The sequence below is a fragment of the Acinonyx jubatus genome, chromosome D2, assembly GCF_027475565.1.
Source record: "Acinonyx jubatus isolate Ajub_Pintada_27869175 chromosome D2, VMU_Ajub_asm_v1.0, whole genome shotgun sequence".
Lineage (NCBI taxonomy): Eukaryota > Metazoa > Chordata > Mammalia > Carnivora > Felidae > Acinonyx > Acinonyx jubatus.
Window position 1 is genome coordinate 28,363,603 of NC_069393.1, and position 18,017 is coordinate 28,381,619.

Sequence of the window (18,017 nt, forward strand, 5' to 3'; positions counted from 1 at the left end):
GCCAGGATTAGGACCTAAGTCTGTCTGTCTGCAGAAACCATATTCTTGAGCATTGTGTTTAAATTATTTTGTGGCAAAGAGAAGATATTTACAGGTAACCCAAGAGAGCTGATAGATCTGCTTGGGTACAAGAAAGCTTGATGTCAGCTTGAAAGCTAATAAAAGAAAGCTTGGGTATAAACCTGACTTCAGAAATCCTCATTAGCAACAACAAAAGAGCAGCTGAGCATATAGCAATTACGACAGGTTGTTACTCTGAATTAGAGATGTTACTCAGGATTTTAGAACTAGTAGCCATTGTAATTAATTTTCCCTTCCTTTATTCTTTCATTGAACTTTGTACCTTCATTATTAAAGCAGTAGATAAGTTCCACATGTTATCTGTAAATAACCAGTGGTTATTTACGTTATATGTATGTAGAGTAAGATTTTTGAGCCCTGAATAGCTCATGCTATCTTGGGCATATTTATATCTCCTAAAGTGCCCAGCAAAGTAAACACAGAAAATTCAATAAACATTCATTGAGTAATGGAATTGACACCTGATGTAATGAATAAGCTAATCCAAATAGCTGTTTTAAATCCCTTCTGAAACAAGACCTTAAATAAAATGAGAAAAAGAAACCCCGTTCAAACAAAAAGAGACATTATTCTCAAATGAATTCTTCCCAAAACATAGATAATCAAAACAATTTGACAGTGTATCTCACATATCATTATGTTTAAGGTTTGTGGCCCTCTATAACCCAATATACTGAATTGAATGATAAAGGCTAACATGCCATTGGAAGTCTTATTTAAAGTGAAAAGCTGGGGGAACCTGGGTGGCCAAATTGGTTAAGCATCTGACTTCAGCTCAGGTCATGATCTCATAGCTCGTGGGTTCGAGACCCACCTTGGGCTCTGCACTGACAGCTCAGAGCCCCAAGCCTGCTTTGGATCTGCCCCTCTCCTGATCATGCTCCATCTCTCAACAATAAATAAATGTTAAAAAAAAATTTTTTTAGTAAATAAAGTGAAAATCTGGTTCTTAGTTTTTATTCAATGGGAACAAAAAGAAAATAAGAATCAATCAATACCAAATGCCTTCCTGCCCCTTTTTATCATCATCATCTTTCTAAGATTACTTACTTGTCAGATACTACTTTTTCTATTTCTGTAACCACAATAAAATATTTCTGCAATATCATAAGGCTAAAATTTACTTAGACTACTCTATGCAGAGATGTCCTGAAAACCATATAGCATTATCTTCAGACTATAGCAATCACAGAATGTGACCTGACAAATAGGATATCTATTAAAAATGTAAAGATTTTTGTATTTTCATGCCATTGGGAAAATTAACACTAACAGAAACAATATTAATTGTATATATTTTATATTTTCTAAGGATAATCTAACAAAGATATTTGTGCTTCTCTTGATTGCCTGAATCATCTATGATGAAACGGAAAGGTTTAATTAATTTTTAATTATATTGCTTTATTCTCTCAGCTTATATACTCACTTCTAAAAAGGAGAGAGAGAAGTTACTGTGCCAAGTGGCTAATGCTTCTGCATTCTTAGTTTAACTCAAAACAAGAATTTTCATAGATGAACAAAGGATTGCACAGTATGTAGCATCTAACAGCAGATGGGACTCTGTTTTGTGAAGTTACTTTTCCATATATCGTGTATCAGAAATGTTAATGAAAAGAAGGAAAAAGGTCTTAAACTCCAATAATTAAAAAAAAAACAAGGTTTGGAGAACCTCCTGGTTCAACTTTATTGCTGTTGGTATTGACTTTCCTCACGGTAGGAAAATACAGAACCTTTCATTTTTAATAGATCTCATGTTCAGCAGATCACCTTCTATGTTCCAGAACATAGAACATAAAATCCGAAGAACATAAAATCATGGTGGACTTGGGACACCAAAGTCTCCTTTGTGGATCTTCCTATGGTTACTCGCTCGAGAGTCAATTCTTCTAACCAGCAGTTTAGCAGTCCTGATGACTCTATGCATATATAATTTTTAGAGATTTTCATTTTCCGTTTTTTTCTTAAAAAATAATTAACCATTTTGTTAAGATAGACTAAATAGACTGTGAGACCTAAGTCAAATCATATAATGTTTCTGTGACTCAGCTTCCTATAAAAGAAGAAAGTACTCCCGGCTTGATCTTCTTTGTCCTCTTAGGAACAAGAAAAGGCTAAGGCAATGTTTATTTTTAGGGTGGCCATATAATCTACTGTTAAAACCATGCTATTTTTGAGAGTAAAAGAGCACTATTAATGATTATGCCAGGAAAACAGGCATAAACCAAGGCTGCCCAGGATGTATCGGGTCATATGGTCACCTTATCTATGATGCTTTGTTGTCAAGAGAGGATGAGAAACACCAAGACACATCCTGTGGCTTTATTAAGGTTTGTTTTAAAATGAGGCAAAATGAAGAATACAACACATTCAGTTACTTACATCAGTGTGTAGCTCACTGTCTTCTGTCCCAAAGCTGAGATACAGCCGGCTCCTATCAGAAGTTTAGGCACTCCTAACAGAGGACCATTGTTTCTATTTCTTTTTTCTGATTTGTAAGCATTCTAAAATTGGGCTGCTATGTTGCAGGGTCACAACACAGAGATTACAATGTGAATGAAGCCTTTTGGAGTTGTGCATTGTGGTGGTTCTTTCCCTTCTTAGAATAAAACAGATTTAGAAAGGAGAAACAACTCGCAAGGAACTGATTAGCTTATTTCTGGCAACTCTGGTTCTGAATCAGCATAAAGTTGTAAACAGCCTGTCTATGCATTTTCTGATGGGTGAAGCCGATGGTGACAGATTTCCCTTCTCTTTCCCTATTCTTGTGTGCAGTGATTCCAGCCAGCTACAACAGCTTCACAACCAAGTCTTACTGGAACAACAGCAGTTGCAAAACCCATCTCCTTCATCTCCTAAGGAGTTTCCTTTCAACATGAGTGTTTTGAACTCCACTGCTTCCCCGGCGGTGACAATGTCCAGCAAGCAGGTGAAGCCCCCTTCATCACAGACTTTCAGCTTGGCCCGGCCAAAGCATTTCTTCCCCTCTACAAATACCACTGCAGCAACTGTGTCCCCTTCCAGCTCTCCAGTGTTCACCCTGAGCAGCACTCCTCAAACCATTCAGAGGACAGTGAGCAAAGAAAGCCTCTTAGTTTCTCACCCCTCCGTGCAAACCAAATCTCTAGGAGGAGTTTCCATCCAAAACGAGCCACCCCCTCCAGCTCCAATAGAGCCAGCACAGCCGCCACTCACATTTGCCATCTCCAGTGGAAACCAGTTTCAGCCCCGCTGTGTTTCCCCAGCTCCCGTCTCTCCCACCAGCCGGATTCAGAACCCAGTGGCTTTCCTCAGCTCCGTTCTGCCTTCTCTCCCTGCCATCCCACCCACCAATGCCATGGGGCTGCCTAGAAGTGCACCATCCGTGTAAGTGTCATTAAGGTTTCTGATGTAAACGATGTCACTAAAGAAAGGATTTATGCATACAATAGCTTGGTCTGGGACAGGACTCTCATTTAGTGGATTCCCAGATAGTCCTATCTCTTAGACACTAAATGGATATTGAACACCTTAGAACAAAGGGCATGATTACTTTAAATAATTTTTAACAATTTAAGTATTGAAAACACCTCTACAAACACAGATTCTCTGTGCAGTGCTCAACTTTTGTACACAAGATGCCCTCCATAAGTGCCTGATGACTCCTAGTGTCTGATTGCCATTTCAGCCACTCTGATTTCTAGGCTTTTGGACACAGGCCAGGGTTTTTCATGGGTATGTCTGGTGTGAATTTATTTTACAGGCCATCGCAGGGACTAATGAAGAAAAATACAAAGTCTCCCCAACCACTGAATGACGATTACATTCGTGAAACTAAGAATGCAGTGATTCTGGACTTGGGGAAAAAAATGAATTTCAATGATGTCAGATCACACCAGCAGGTAAGATTGTCGGGCTCAAGTGGTTTATTGGAATTTCATCATAAGAAATATAATTTCACTTAATTCAGTCCTTGGATGGTCAGGTCACCAGACCTCAGTGAGGCTGACCCTGCAGTCTTAGAAGGTAGAGCATCGGTTAACCAATGGTCATATAGGAAAGTCATCCACATAGATCTATAGTTCTTGATTACCCCAGTAGTTAACTCAATTTAACTGTTTATATGTGTTTATGTAGAATGGAATATGTCAAAGAAGGAGAGAGACTAGATAGTCTGTTGGCCATGCCAGCAATCCTTAGCTCAGTATTGGCAAATACCATCACATCTTTGAAATATTTCAATATATAAGATGATCTAGACTTAAAAGAGCTCTGGAACTTCATGGTGTCCTTTATCGGACTCCTACAGTCTAATGTGCTAGAGGTCTGCTCACCCGTTCCCCTCATTCTTCACATTAGGTTGAATCATGTGAAATAGACATTAGTCAATACCCTGTAGTTCAACCCGTACAACTCCTTGCTTACTAGTAAGTGCTCACACTGAAGGAGCAAAAGGAAAGCCATAGGTGAGCATCAGATAAAAGAACAATAGACTATTTTGTTACCTGAGCCATTTATTTTTACATTTTATATCATGGTTAATTTTTAAATGTAGGTTTATATTTTAATAACCTAATTCTTGGTTTATTTCCCAAGGTGGGAACTAATCAAATCTATTTTGAAATATAACATAAGATTTCAGTCAAAACTATATGCCACATATTGTGGAATTTGTGGCATAAGTGATCCCTGGAAACAAGGCTCCAGATTTCCCCGACCATATGCTGTTTTCTTTAGTGTTTCTGTCTTTTACCTCTAGTGGAGCCATGGATATACAGTATTTTACAATTGTGCTATATGTTGGGCAATTTTTACTAAGTAGATTCTCTTGAAAATGTACTGCTTAAAATCCTTTTAAAATTGACTTTAAACTATTGAATTGAAGAAGAATATTTAAGTTTGTTATAATTGAGTATGCTTCTCACATATTATTCCGCCGAACTACATATGTTTCTGGGAGGCAAGTATTCTTCTCTTCCATCTTCTAGATGGAGAAACGGAGGCACAGTTGTCAAACTGTCAGTGGCAGAACTAGAACTAGAGCCCTAGTCTCCAGGACATGTCACATTTTCCCTGAAACTCTGCAACCTTTTTCAGTTTTATGACAATTACCTTTAAGTCTCATAAATGTTGCTCTGTCTGACACAGATTTGCTTTCCTATAATACTGTCATCACATTTGGGTTGTTAATCCTTCGAAGTGTCACTGAAATCAGAGCTGTGTTCAGCCTATGTCTTTTACAACTCAGGGAGCAATTAGAACCCTGTAAAAATGATAACAGGCCAGCACACAACCTGTTTGATTTTACTTTTTTAGTTACTCTGTAGGTAGATCCATGCTAATCCACCACCCAACTCATGGCAAAGTAGGTTTTTCTCCTAATTACCTGAAATGTAAGTAACGTGTAAATACAAACTTCCACGAGTTGAGTGTCATAAACCCAACAGAACTCATTATTAAATTTCCATCATGAAATAACCTCAGGGCTAATAGCAGAAACGGTTTCAAAAAGCATCTTACTACTGAATATCTGTGACATGCATCAGTGTTCTTCTGAGAATCATTACTCTGAGAATTGCTTTGGTGGTTTAGTTACAGAATTGGTCCTAGACTGAGTTCTATGCCATGGATAAGAAAACCAAGCTGCATAAATGCAATTCAGGAAACTAAGGTTCTAAGATGGAAAGCTTGCATTAGGTTGGTAGATTTTGATTCACAGCAAGTTTTGGGGAATAAAATGACGACCACTTTATAATACTGTCATTGTTGCCTTGGGAAATGATGGTGAAGATGTGAATATTGTCTGCAATGTACCGTGGCCTGCTGGCTAGGGTTAAGAAAATATGCTTAGGAAGGTGGAAACCAATCATAAAGAAACACTTGCATATTGATAGCCATCTATATCCACAGTCTGGGGACCTGTAATCAAAATGATCAGTTTTTCTCCTTCCCATATTAGCCTACATATATGAGGGGGGAAGCAAATGATTTCTTCTGAAGCATATGCGTTTGTTTTATTTTGCTTTGAAAACTTTTAGGTCCAGAAATCTGGACTCTCAGGCCCTACTTTATTCCTAGCAAATGAAGAATAGCAAGTATTTGTGTGGTCTAGAATATCACATTAGGCTGAGCATGAAAATACATCTTAAGTCCTAAACAATGAATACTGACTACAATTTCTTCCCCAGAACACGAACTTCTAAATTAATGTTTTAGAAAATGGGTTTTCTTTGACATATCCATGACCTTGTATTTCTCTTTGTAATATTTCAGTATTTACCTTCTTACTCATTTTATATAACATTTGTAAATAGCAATTAACATTTGCTGGTTGATTCCTAGAACATTGCATGATACAAAGGTGTCATCCTTTCCGATGTTCATATTTATTAAAATGTTTAGCTTTCTAAACTGACAGTGAATTTTCTTTGACTTGAGGGTAAGCCAAGAAAGGTGCCCAAGTTCTAGATTTTAGGCTGCATCATTCCTCACTTTGAAGAGTGTCATTTACCACCAGTGGATCTTCAGTGGACATCAATAAAACGTAAACGGTTTAGGTTAGCAAGGTGAATCTGAGAGGTCAAAGGAACCCAGGATCACAAAATGTAATAATGAAAGTTTCATGACCTTAATTCACACATGACTTAACATGATTTTATGCACCCAGTAAATATTTGGTGATTGTTAATTTCTAAACACACACTCGTACACAAGTGCGCACACACGCGCGCACACACACGCACACAAACACACACACACACTCTCTCTCTCTCTCTCTCTCTCTCAATGTCTTATTTCAACTTTCCTCCTTGACCTCATTCTGTGGAAACCTTCCCATCTCTTTTTTCTGCTCCTTTCCCTTTAAAACTGTCTGTGGTTGCCAGATCCTGCAATGTATGACAAAAGAAAAAATAAGTTCCTAATTCTTGCTATGCTTTTTGTTCATCGAATCTCCTTCTTCTCTAAGCTGCTTAGTCATTTCTTCTATTTAAACCATATCTCTTTCATCTCTTTCTATGAATTCTTTATGAAAATCCCTATTTTGTGACTCTTGCTATCCATTCCTTTTCTAATAAGAATTCCACACAGCCATTGACCTCAGGTTGCTTACCTTGAGCATAATAGGACCCTGGGCTAGTGAAGTGTCCATGGTCATCTGCCAAGGACCCATCCAGGATGCACCAGTCACAGTCTCCCTGGGAGCTAGGGTTCATAGATGTCTTAATCATTGCTGCATCCCTGTTATGTCTGGCACAGACATAGTTATGGGATTTACATTAGTTTCAGATAAGATAATGAAACTTTTGACCGTATAGAAAATTTTGGATTTGTTGCCTATCCATGGAAAGTAACTCACTTGACTATGTAGATTCTGATTATGCCTAATTGTGGATACTACCCTATGATAATAACCCATGTCAATCAATGGATTAAAAAGATGAAAACAGTGGTGCCTGGGTGGTTCAGTCGGTTGGGCATCTGACTTCAGCACAGGTCATGATCTCACAGTTTGCGGGTTCAAGCCCCTCGTCGGGCTCTGTGCTGACAGCTCGGAGCTTGGAGCCTGCTTCAGATTCTGTGTCTCCCTCTCTCTCTGCCCCTCCCCTGCTCATTCTCTGTCTCTCTCTCTCTCTCTCTCCCTCCCTCAAAAATAAACATTAAAAACTTTAGTAAAAAAGATGAAAACACACTGAAATTAAACTCTGGTGTTAACTGAATGTTAGCTTCACACAAAAAAAATATTCTCTCCTTTGAGCACAGACATAACTTACAAGCAGCTAATGCAGAAACTGCTGCTTTTACTCACAAAGAGAAAACTCAAGGGAAAATGGAGAAGGCAACATAAATTCAGCCCTGGAAATTCAAAGCGTGCATCTACCAGCAGTACAGTCGTTGTGCAGACAGTGCAGGAAGTACCTAAATGTAACTAAAACATATTGCTTTTGTTTGAAAATTTCTTTTTTTTTTTAATGTTTATTTATTTTTGAGAGAGAGAGAGATAGAGCATGAGCAGGGGAGGGTCAGAGAAAGAGGGAGACACAGAATGGGAAGCAGTCTCCAGGCTCCGAGCTGTCAGCACAGAGCCCGACGCGGGGCTCAAATTCACAAGCTGTGAGATCATGACCTGAGCTGAAGTCGGACGCTCAACCGACTGAGCCACTCAGGCGCCCCTGTTTACAAATTTCTTTACAAAATCTGAGTCCCGTCAGTCATAACGTGGAATGACAACCTTGATTTATGTGTGATAGGGGTAGTTGGGATACCAATTCTTGGTTGCAAAGCACTACAAAAAGACGTCAATTTCTGCTGTGGGGGTGGTATTCTTTGATACCATCTCAGATGTAAAGATTCGGTGCTTTAGCAACAAGCCACTTACCCCTGCCACACAGCTGCATGGTTTCCTTATTCCTGTTTCTGATTTCCCAAATATTTTATGAAATCTTTCATGGAAACCCTTGACCTACAGTATTCTTAGTTTGTTGCTCATTGTTAATTTATACATTTTATACCTGGTACATTAAGCAAATATGTCTAAAAAGAATTTTTTTTTCTCCCAGTATCCCTTTACATTTATTCAATGGGACGGACTATCTCTTCTCCTGCTCCTGGCAATCTCAAATATAAGGCAATCTCAAAAGCAGTTTTGACTACATTTAGTTCCTATAAGCTTCTATGGTTACTTTGTTGCAAAATACAATCTTGATCTAGTAGTACAATATTCCCAGCCTACAGTTACCACTCCAATCCTTATTCAAAAATTAGAACCCACGCACAAACACCCCCATCTATACCCCACACCCAGGGACTATTACAAACGGTGAATCCAAAGACAGGAAGGGAAGTGTGGCCAACTTCTCTTTTTTGCTCTCTCTTCCCCCACTTTACCAACTGCTGTCCCTGACTCCTTTACCCAGCCATGGAGAGACAAAAGTTGACCCCACAGTGGCTTTGTCTTGTATGTGGCCCACGCGTGTGTGACGGGAACCATCACAGGTCCTCCGCCTTGACACAATGCAGGAGTAAAGGTTACTCAGCCTTCAGCTTGCCCACTGACAAAAAGCTGCCTCACTCCTCACTCTGGCACTTTTAGGCAGGAGTCAGATACTAACCCACTGTAAACAACAACAACAACAACAACAACAACAACAAAGCAAGCTCTCCAAATGGGTCCATTTAGCCTCCTTCGCTGAGCTTGAAATGAAGGCAGGAACCCTTGGGCTGGAGGTGGGGGTAGGAGATGCAGAGACAGCCCTCTCCAAAGACCTCTCCCTGAATCTTCTCCCTCCTCACTCCTTTGTATCTCCATGGTGGTGAAGAGTTTCAGTCATCTAACCTGTCTGTAAGCACCTGCTTTGAAATTTCTGGAGAATAGTTTGTCTGCCAATCCACTTGTTTTCTGACATCTAGCCCATCTTAGTGCCTCAATAAAAACTTCCAGTTAAGATCTGGTTGCGACAGTATCCTCAGTACCTAGTTATGAGTAGTATTTTTTAAATAACTCATTGAGTGTTGTTTTCATGACCTCTCAATTAGCAGTGTTGACAAAATAATAAATATATAACCAATGTGAATACATTTATAGTAAAACAAAATATGCATATTTTAGTCATATTGCCTCTGTAGTTCCTTGGATCAAATCCATTCAAACACTTATAAATTCCACAAAATCAGGCCCCAACTTGGTAAAATCAAGTTTGGAATACATAGAGACAATGTGGTATTTATATTCTCAGTCAGACACTTAGGCCTCATATACACCATCCATTGTGTTCCTGAATGTTAGGTATAATCATAACTTACCACCATGTACAATAACACTTCTTTGGGAAAATTACTTCATACTTTCAAAATAGAATTTCAAGAATTCATCTCTCCTCATAGTAAATAACTCTGACAATATATTTAGCCAGGAAGTTACCAGCCCTTACAGCTCAGGCAGTAGAGGCTTCAGAGAAGGTTCTTTAGCTTAGAGCAAGGACTTCATTAAAACAATGGCTAGGGGCACCTGGGTGGCTCAGTTGGTTAAGTGTCCGACTCTTGATCATAGCTCAGGTCTTGATCTCAGGGTGGTGAGTTCACACCCTGTGTTGGACTCCATGCTGGGCATAGGGAAAGAAAAAAAGAAAGAAAGAAAAAATGACTAGAGGTGATATGGAATGGACTGGGAATTTGGGGACTTAAGTGAAATAAGATGAGAAGCCTTAGAAGGTTAAGACCTTCTTTAATAAAAGAACATGAAGTCTTGCCACCTTCACAAAAACTCTAGGGTTTTCTGAACCCTAACATCTGTGTGTGTATGAGGTTTGAGATCTGTTTAAATGTAATTTTTAAAATAATAAAGCTCAGGACACCTGGATGGGTCAGTCAGTTAAGTGTCTGACTCGATTTTGGCTCTGTTCATGATCTCTCAGTTCTTGAGATCAAGCCCAGCGTCAGGCTCTGCATTGACAGTGCAGAGCCAACTTGGGATTCTCTCTCCGTCTCTTTCTACCCCTCCCCATTCATGCACACATTCACACTCACTCTCTCTCTTTTTCAAAATAAGTAAATAAAACATTTTTTAAAAAAATAAATAAAATAATAAAAACCTTCTGTTTAACACCTCACTTTACCTCATATAGTAATCGAATAAAATGAGTCATTGGTTTTAGTCCTAAATATCCTAGAAAATAAACAGATTTACTAAAAAGGAAAATAACATATGTTTGGAAGCATAAATGCAATTCATCAAAGAAGAAATACGTATTCTTCATGTGATTTTTAAATTGGCAAGACTAAGAAATATTTCAAATTTGGGGGATCACTTAATATATTTATGGAAAATATAGTCATTGTGAAGTATTAGGTTGAATCATATAAAATTCTACATGTTGACCTACAAAAATGTCAGTTTCATATAGTTCAACCTAATAGATAGTTGGAAGCTTTAATTACTAACTTTCTAAAAGCTCCTATAATGTAGAAAATAGTCTAATACTGTTAAACCAGGTTTCTTAATACTTTTAAACTAGGGTTCAAGTAAATAGAAGTGAACAATTTTTTACTTTAACTGGTTTGAACTATCTGATTGAAAATTAATAAGCTTAACTGGAGATTAATCATTTTCTCTATCTTGAAAGAGCTGTGGATTTGTTTTGCTTACTCAGGGTGAAATGTGGCTGAGAGAGGATTTAAAATTTGTTTCAAGAAATTGAAACCAAGAAACATTTGATTCTGTGTTTTTCCTAAGTTCCAATTCTACACAAATTCAGGTGATAATATGGATAAGACAATAATAAAAGAACATGAGTAATGTGATTTAATAGCTTGAGAATACACCTTATGGGTCCTGAACTCAATTACTCTAACACTAAGGACAGATGTACATCAGCCATGTGCTTCCATATTCTATTTCAGGAGCATCCTACTGCCATCTCCAAGGAGCTCACCTAAATTACAAAATTATGGTTAATTAGAGTCATGAGCTTAACAAAAGGTCTCACTTTCAACACAAGCCCTGGCTCTGGATTCCTCAAAGATGCATAAATGGAACAAGCGATTGCCCCCTCCCATGTCATTCACGTATTCACTCATTCTTCATATACTCATTGAGCACGTGCCATGAGGCAGACCACTATTCCAGGTGCTGCTGATACAGTGAGAAGCAAGATAAACAAGATCTCTGCTCTTGTGGGGCTAACATTCTAATCCTTCGAGATATTTAATCACTCAATCAACAAACAAACAAGAAATATACTAGATAGAAACCAGTACTGTGTAGAGAATTAGAATGGGGAGTTAATTTAGATGAAGTGGACTGGGAAGGCTGCTTTAAGGAAGTGACATTTAAGCTTCATCGAATAAGGCAGAGAGAGGGAGTGACAGGAATTCAGGACAAGTCCTAGATTTAGGGTTTAACTTGGTACACTCAAAACGTAGTCTGAGGACCCGTGACAGTCTGCAAGCTATCACTTCTCCACCTTAACATAAGAACAGGAACTGAGTGTAACCATCAAGAAATTTTTATAGTGGGCGCCTGGGTGGCTCGGTTGAGCACCCAACTCTTGATTTGGGCTCAAGTCATGATCTCATAGTTCGTGAGCTTGAGCCCTGCATTGGGAAGGAGTCAGCGCTGACACTGTCAGTGCAGAACCTGCTTGGGATTCTCTCTCTCTCTGTCTCTCTCTCTCTGTCCCTCACCCACTCATGCTCTCTTTCTCAAAATAAATAAACTTTTAAAAAATTTTTAGGGGCACCTGGGTGGCTCAGTCGGTTGGGCGTCCGACTTCCACTCAGGTCATGATCTTATGGTCCGTGGGTTCGAGCCCCTCGTCGGGCTCTGTGCTGACAGCTCAGAGCCTAGAGCCTGCTTTGGATTCTGCGTCTCCCTCTCTCTCTGCCCCTCCCCCGCTCAAGCTCTGTCTCTGTCTCTCTCAAAAGTAAATAAACATTAAAAAAAACTTTTTTTAATTTAAAGGAAATTTTTATAGCAATTTGGAAGAGAAATTTTATATCTATTGAATATAATAATTTTGTACACGTCTTAAATTTCATTTTGCTAGTAATTTATTTTTATTTTACTTTATAAAACTACACACCAGAAATTTTTAAAAACCTGACTTTCACCAAAGACAGTGTGAGAAACACTGCTTAACTACTTAACTAAATAGATTAATAGTGGCACCATTTCCTGAGATGGGAAAGAGTAGGGTAGGTGCATCTCTGGGAGACAGAAATCAAGTGTCTGGATCATGCTAAGTTTGAGATGCCCATTGGGCACCCAAGCCATGATATAGAATCAATCACTGGGTATATGACTCTCATGATGTAGAGCAGATTATCGGGTATATGAGTTCTGGGGAAAGACCAGACTTAAAGATATGGATTTGAAGTCATCAGCGTACAGAAGGTATCTGAAGCTGTGAGATAAGATGAAACCACCTACCTAGGATTAGGAGCTAGCAAAAAGACTGATAAGGAGCAGCAAAAGAAAGAGAAGAGAAACCAATATGATGTTGTGAAAACCAACAGAAGAAAATGTTTCAAAAAGGAGAAAGTAGCCATCTTTGTCTAATGCTGCTGAGAGATCAGGTAAGGTAAGAACAGATAAGTGACAACTGGATTTTGCAAATTTGGAGACCCTGACAATAGTAATCTCAGTGGAACAATGAGAACATAAGCCTAATTGGAGTACATTAGCAAGAGTGGGTGACAAGGAAATGATCCCGTAACAATAGAAAATTATTTCAAGTAGTTTTGTTGTGGTGGGAGTAGAGAGATGCAATGAAGATGGATATGGTGTCAAGGGAGATTTATTCAAGACAGGTTTCAGGAAGTATGCAGATGGGAATGTCCAGTAGAGACAGGAAGTTGGTGATGCAGGCGTAAATCAGAATGCAGTTCAGAATAGTTTTGCCATATTATCAAATAGGAAGTTCTACATATTGAAATAGACATTAATAGTAGTAATGGAAATTACATTCCATCTTCATTTCTCTACAGGATGCTACTGGGGCTCCATACTCAAGGTGAGGAATCAGGATTCACTCAGGCAGTTTGGGATTATAGTAGAGACATTGGCATCTCCTTTAGTGCTCCATGGTGAGGCACCAGAAATGGAACATGCCCGGTTTATTGGGTTTCCATGATATAAATCTGAATCTTAAAAAGTTCCATCCGTAAATTATACTGATAAATACCTTCTTTCTCACCCATAGAACTTAAATTTAAACATATTTGCCATTTTGACAGGAGTACAAAATTTCAAGCTTTGAGCAGAGGCTGATGAATGAAATAGAGTTTCGCTTGGAACGTACCCCTGTTGATGAATCAGATGATGAAATCCAACATGATGAGATCCCCACGGGCAAGTGTATAGCTCCCATCTTTGACAAAAGACTCAAGCATTTCCGTGTTACAGAAGGCTCTCCAGTGACATTCACCTGCAAAATTGTTGGGATACCTGTTCCAAAGGTAGGGGAAGATGATCAGCCAGTTGGCCAACAAACAGCACAGAACTGTAGACAGTGCCTTTGAGAAAATCCTATCAGATTCTAGGGATGTATCTACAGAGGGAATAAAAATCAATACCAGAAAATTAACAAGGCCCAGATAATTTAACTAAAAAGAGATAGTCAGGGATAGGATCGTTAAATAATTAGGCCAAAAATAAATCTGATTTATAAGTAAGTTAGAATTTTAATAAAAGTTTAAAATAAACTTCTTAGTCATAATCCTCCATTTTGGGTTATTGATTCCCTCAACCACCAAACTCACCAAATTGATGTTTTTCTTGTTTTTCTTTTTTCTTCTTTTTCTTTTTCTTTTTTTTTTTTTTTTTTTTTTTTTTTTAGCATTTATCGAATACCCACAAAGTGCCTGTTGTTGCACAAAGTGAACTATATTTGTATCATTACCATTAGGTGGGTAAATGCTGAAAATGTCATATCGTTATCACTGGCTGCTGAAAAATCTTATGAGTCACCAGATTTTTTTGGCAATCATCTGAAAGAAGGATTTACACCCGGTGTGGCTGTGGTAGGGGATCTCTCCACTCTACTTTCACAAACATTAGCATGCTGTTATCATGTATGGTTAGGTAACCAGGAAATGTAGAGGAGAACAGCTGCAATCAGTACTTTAACCCTCCTGTCCTTGAGAGATCTCCTTGATACATGCAGAACCCAACATGAAAAAGATACTTATTTAAATTTTAGCCAGATGAGAAATTTAACAAGTGAATCCTGGCCTCATTCCACTTGGTATGATAAACCATACTAACCTTTCAAGTAAGGTAATCTACTGTGGACCCTGAGATCTGAAACTGCAGAAGACTTGAGCTTGTAAATAGGACAATGGGGAAAAATTCAGCCTCCTGGTTTTCATTCTTTTGCCTCTGGAGACATGTCTGGTCCTTGGGGTGGCTTTTTAAGCAATTATGAAATACGATAAAAAGAGCCAAAAGCTTGATCTCAATCCTAAATTATACAGAATTTTGACCTAAGTGCTGTATATGTACAAATTCAGCAGTATATTATACAGTCATTTGAATACATTTTATAATTTTTTTCTAAGTGCTTTATAAGAGATGGGTCACTTGTAGAGATGGCAATCTGCCCTTTCCTCACCCTACTTCCTACTGTAAAAGATGTACAGAACAGTGTAGATTCTCCTTGATTATCTTTCATTGCAGGTTTACTGGTTCAAAGATGGGAAGCAGATTTCAAAGAGAAATGAGCACTGCAAAATGAGGCGAGAAGGAGATGGGACCTGCTCTCTGCACATTGACTCCACCACCAGTGACGACGATGGCAACTACACTATCATGGCTGCCAACCCCCAGGTGCAGAAGCAGGGTCCTGCGCTGTGCCGCACTCTGAGGAAGGAGCAGTTGATGTCATTGAGAAGTGCCAGTTACTAAGCATTGCTGAGGAAAATGAATAGAAGCATTGTGATTGTGTGTAACTAGAGCACAGTATCACAGCTTAAAATGACCACTGATGGGTCATTCAACCCTTCAGACTTTGTCAAAGGACATTAGTAGTATCTGTTCGCTGTGTCCCAGATGTATTGGGCTAAATCTTGTGCTTATCAACTCATTGATTCTCTTGAAAAGTCTATAAATCATTCTATCAAAAGATTTGTTTTGTTCTTCAGAGAACAAGCAAATTACTCCAAAAAGGCTTGTAAATATTCCTCAAATCGATAATGTCTTTTTTTTTTTTTTTTGGTAAAAGTTAGAAAGCCATAATCTTTCACTTTCCTTTTCTGAATGAGATCAAGGATCAAGACTTAAAATTCCCTTAAGAGATATGGCAGAATAAATATCTTCAACTACTATTAGAACAGAAAATATACAACTATAAGTTCTACTCTCACCCACCCTTCTTATTAAAATGTTAGTTTTGAGGATAATCTCTATTGAGAAAAGCATAATATACTTGTCCAGGGTCTCTGCATGTTGCTGCAGATAATGTTAAGTGCACAAGAATTCAAATTTTTTTTACATCTGTGCTCTGTTCATTTCCAAGCTCAAAATGAAAGTCATCACAATATTCTTAAAAATCCCCCTGAAATATTAACAGTGATCTAAGGAGTCATATTTTATTATTTTCATTCCCACCCCCACGTTTTCTTTCTCCTAATAGTTTGCCAAAAGGTTCATAATGTTCTGGCACAGAAAAATTTATATAAATTGAAAAAAATGTGGAAGTCTTCTTATTTTTAATCTTGTTCATTTTTGTTTCTCAGGGGAGAATCAGCTGTTCTGGCCACTTGATGGTACAAGGTTTGCCCATTCGTAGTCGACTAACATCTGGTGGTCAGTCTCACAGGTAAAGACAGTAAGAATCTCTCTTCTCTAGCCCTCCCCAAGCATCCACCCACCACAATGAGCATCTAAGGGTTGGGTCTACAAATTGTTACCTAAAATGTAGCCCCTCGCCTGCAGCATCAGCATCCCTTGGGAACTTGTAAATGTGGAATCACAAGCCCACCCTAGACCTACAGCGTCATAATGTACATTTTAATAAGATCCCGAAGTGATTTAGAAGCACATTATATTTGAGAAGCGCTGGTCTGTGGCACACTTTTAATGGCTCAAAATTTGTAACCATTAGTAGTAGCAGTACAGGTAATATGTAAAACCAGAGTCTTTGAATTAAATTGCCATATTTTCCTTAATAATATATAAACTGTTAATGATTATATGTATATAGATTGATTATTCTTGTTGTTGTTGTCCCCAATATAACAGTTGCCTCTAATATAGCAACTGGCTTTCTTCCTCCATGATTTTACTAACCACTAAGAATTAAGAGCCTGGCTTCCCCTTGAGTCTTATGGTGCCACTAAGTCTTAGCAGAGCATTCCACAGTTGCTGACATGGATGAATTATATTTGACTTACCAAAGGAGCAAAAATAGTGACCCACGTTTCAGATACAGTATTTCATCACCACTGCAACTATACCTTCTTCTTCATTTTTTTTTTCTTCAAGAACAGCTGTTACTGTGAGTCCGTCTTAACCAGTTTAAGTTCATGATCATCTTTAATAGTCTGCCATAATTTATAGCCAGGTTAAATTTTATTACTTAGAGACACAGGGATTGCAGCTGCCTTGTTCTGGGTAATAAACAGGACTTGTCTTTTGGCTCTCATTTGAGATTCAGCTTGAATACTGATTTATTTGTTTATTTTGAAACTTTTGAACAACTGGTCAAAGCCAAGGCAAGAAGAGCTGAGCCACTTAACCCAGGATGACTTCAAAGAGAAAGAAGCTAAAGCCTGTTTATTTGATTACAGATCTCACAAGATAATCCTACGTGTATGAAATGCTTACCACTTTGTTTTTTACCTCAGCTCCACACCATTATTTGTTATTTATTATTTGTTTACGTAGAGCAACCTCCTTCCCCACCCCACCCCCCAAAAAATATCTGTTCTCTAGGCTCTATAGCCCAGCCTAAATGCCTGCTGTCATAAGCTTATAAATTGGTTTCTATGTTTAATGCCTGAACATGCTTGTTTTTATAGAGGAAGGTCCCGAGTACAAGAAAGAGACAAAGAGCCCCTACAGGAACGCTTTTTCCGGCCACATTTCCTGCAGGCTCCTGGGGATATGGTAGCTCACGAGGGGCGCTTGTGTCGACTGGACTGTAAGGTAGACTCTAATAGCCATCCTTGGTTCCAGATCTGTTCACATTTTGCATTTGTTCGTTTGCACTTACTTTTGTTTGTATTTGTTTTGTGTTTATTTTTTGTTTTGGGTTGGTGTTTGTTTTGTTTTGGGAAAGGGGGACTGGGGAAGGGAGATAGATCACTTCTTTTCTCAAAAGGCTTTTACAGAGCATTTAATACCAGACAAAAGAATTTCATGAAATTTTTAAATCTTTACATCTTAATAAGATTTCATTGGGAAAAAATTACATTGGTATTGTATCAAGTTAACTCTGAATTTGTAAAAGACAACCAAAGAG

General features: G+C 38.4%; 1 protein-coding gene across 3 annotated transcripts in view; it reads left to right on the top strand.

Moving 5' to 3' along the window:
* Nucleotides 1-18,017, top strand: part of MYPN (myopalladin) — a 111,957-nt gene that overhangs the window by 72,405 nt on the left and 21,535 nt on the right. For all 3 annotated transcript variants that reach the window (XM_027062111.2, XM_027062110.2, XM_027062109.2), the window contains exons 11-16: nt 2,857-3,447; nt 3,824-3,962; nt 13,792-14,013; nt 15,233-15,382; nt 16,291-16,373; nt 17,575-17,701. In XM_027062111.2, coding sequence (XP_026917912.1) covers nt 2,857-3,447; nt 3,824-3,962; nt 13,792-14,013; nt 15,233-15,382; nt 16,291-16,373; nt 17,575-17,701 — 1,312 coding nt within the window. The remainder of the gene's footprint in view (nt 1-2,856; nt 3,448-3,823; nt 3,963-13,791; nt 14,014-15,232; nt 15,383-16,290; nt 16,374-17,574; nt 17,702-18,017) is intronic.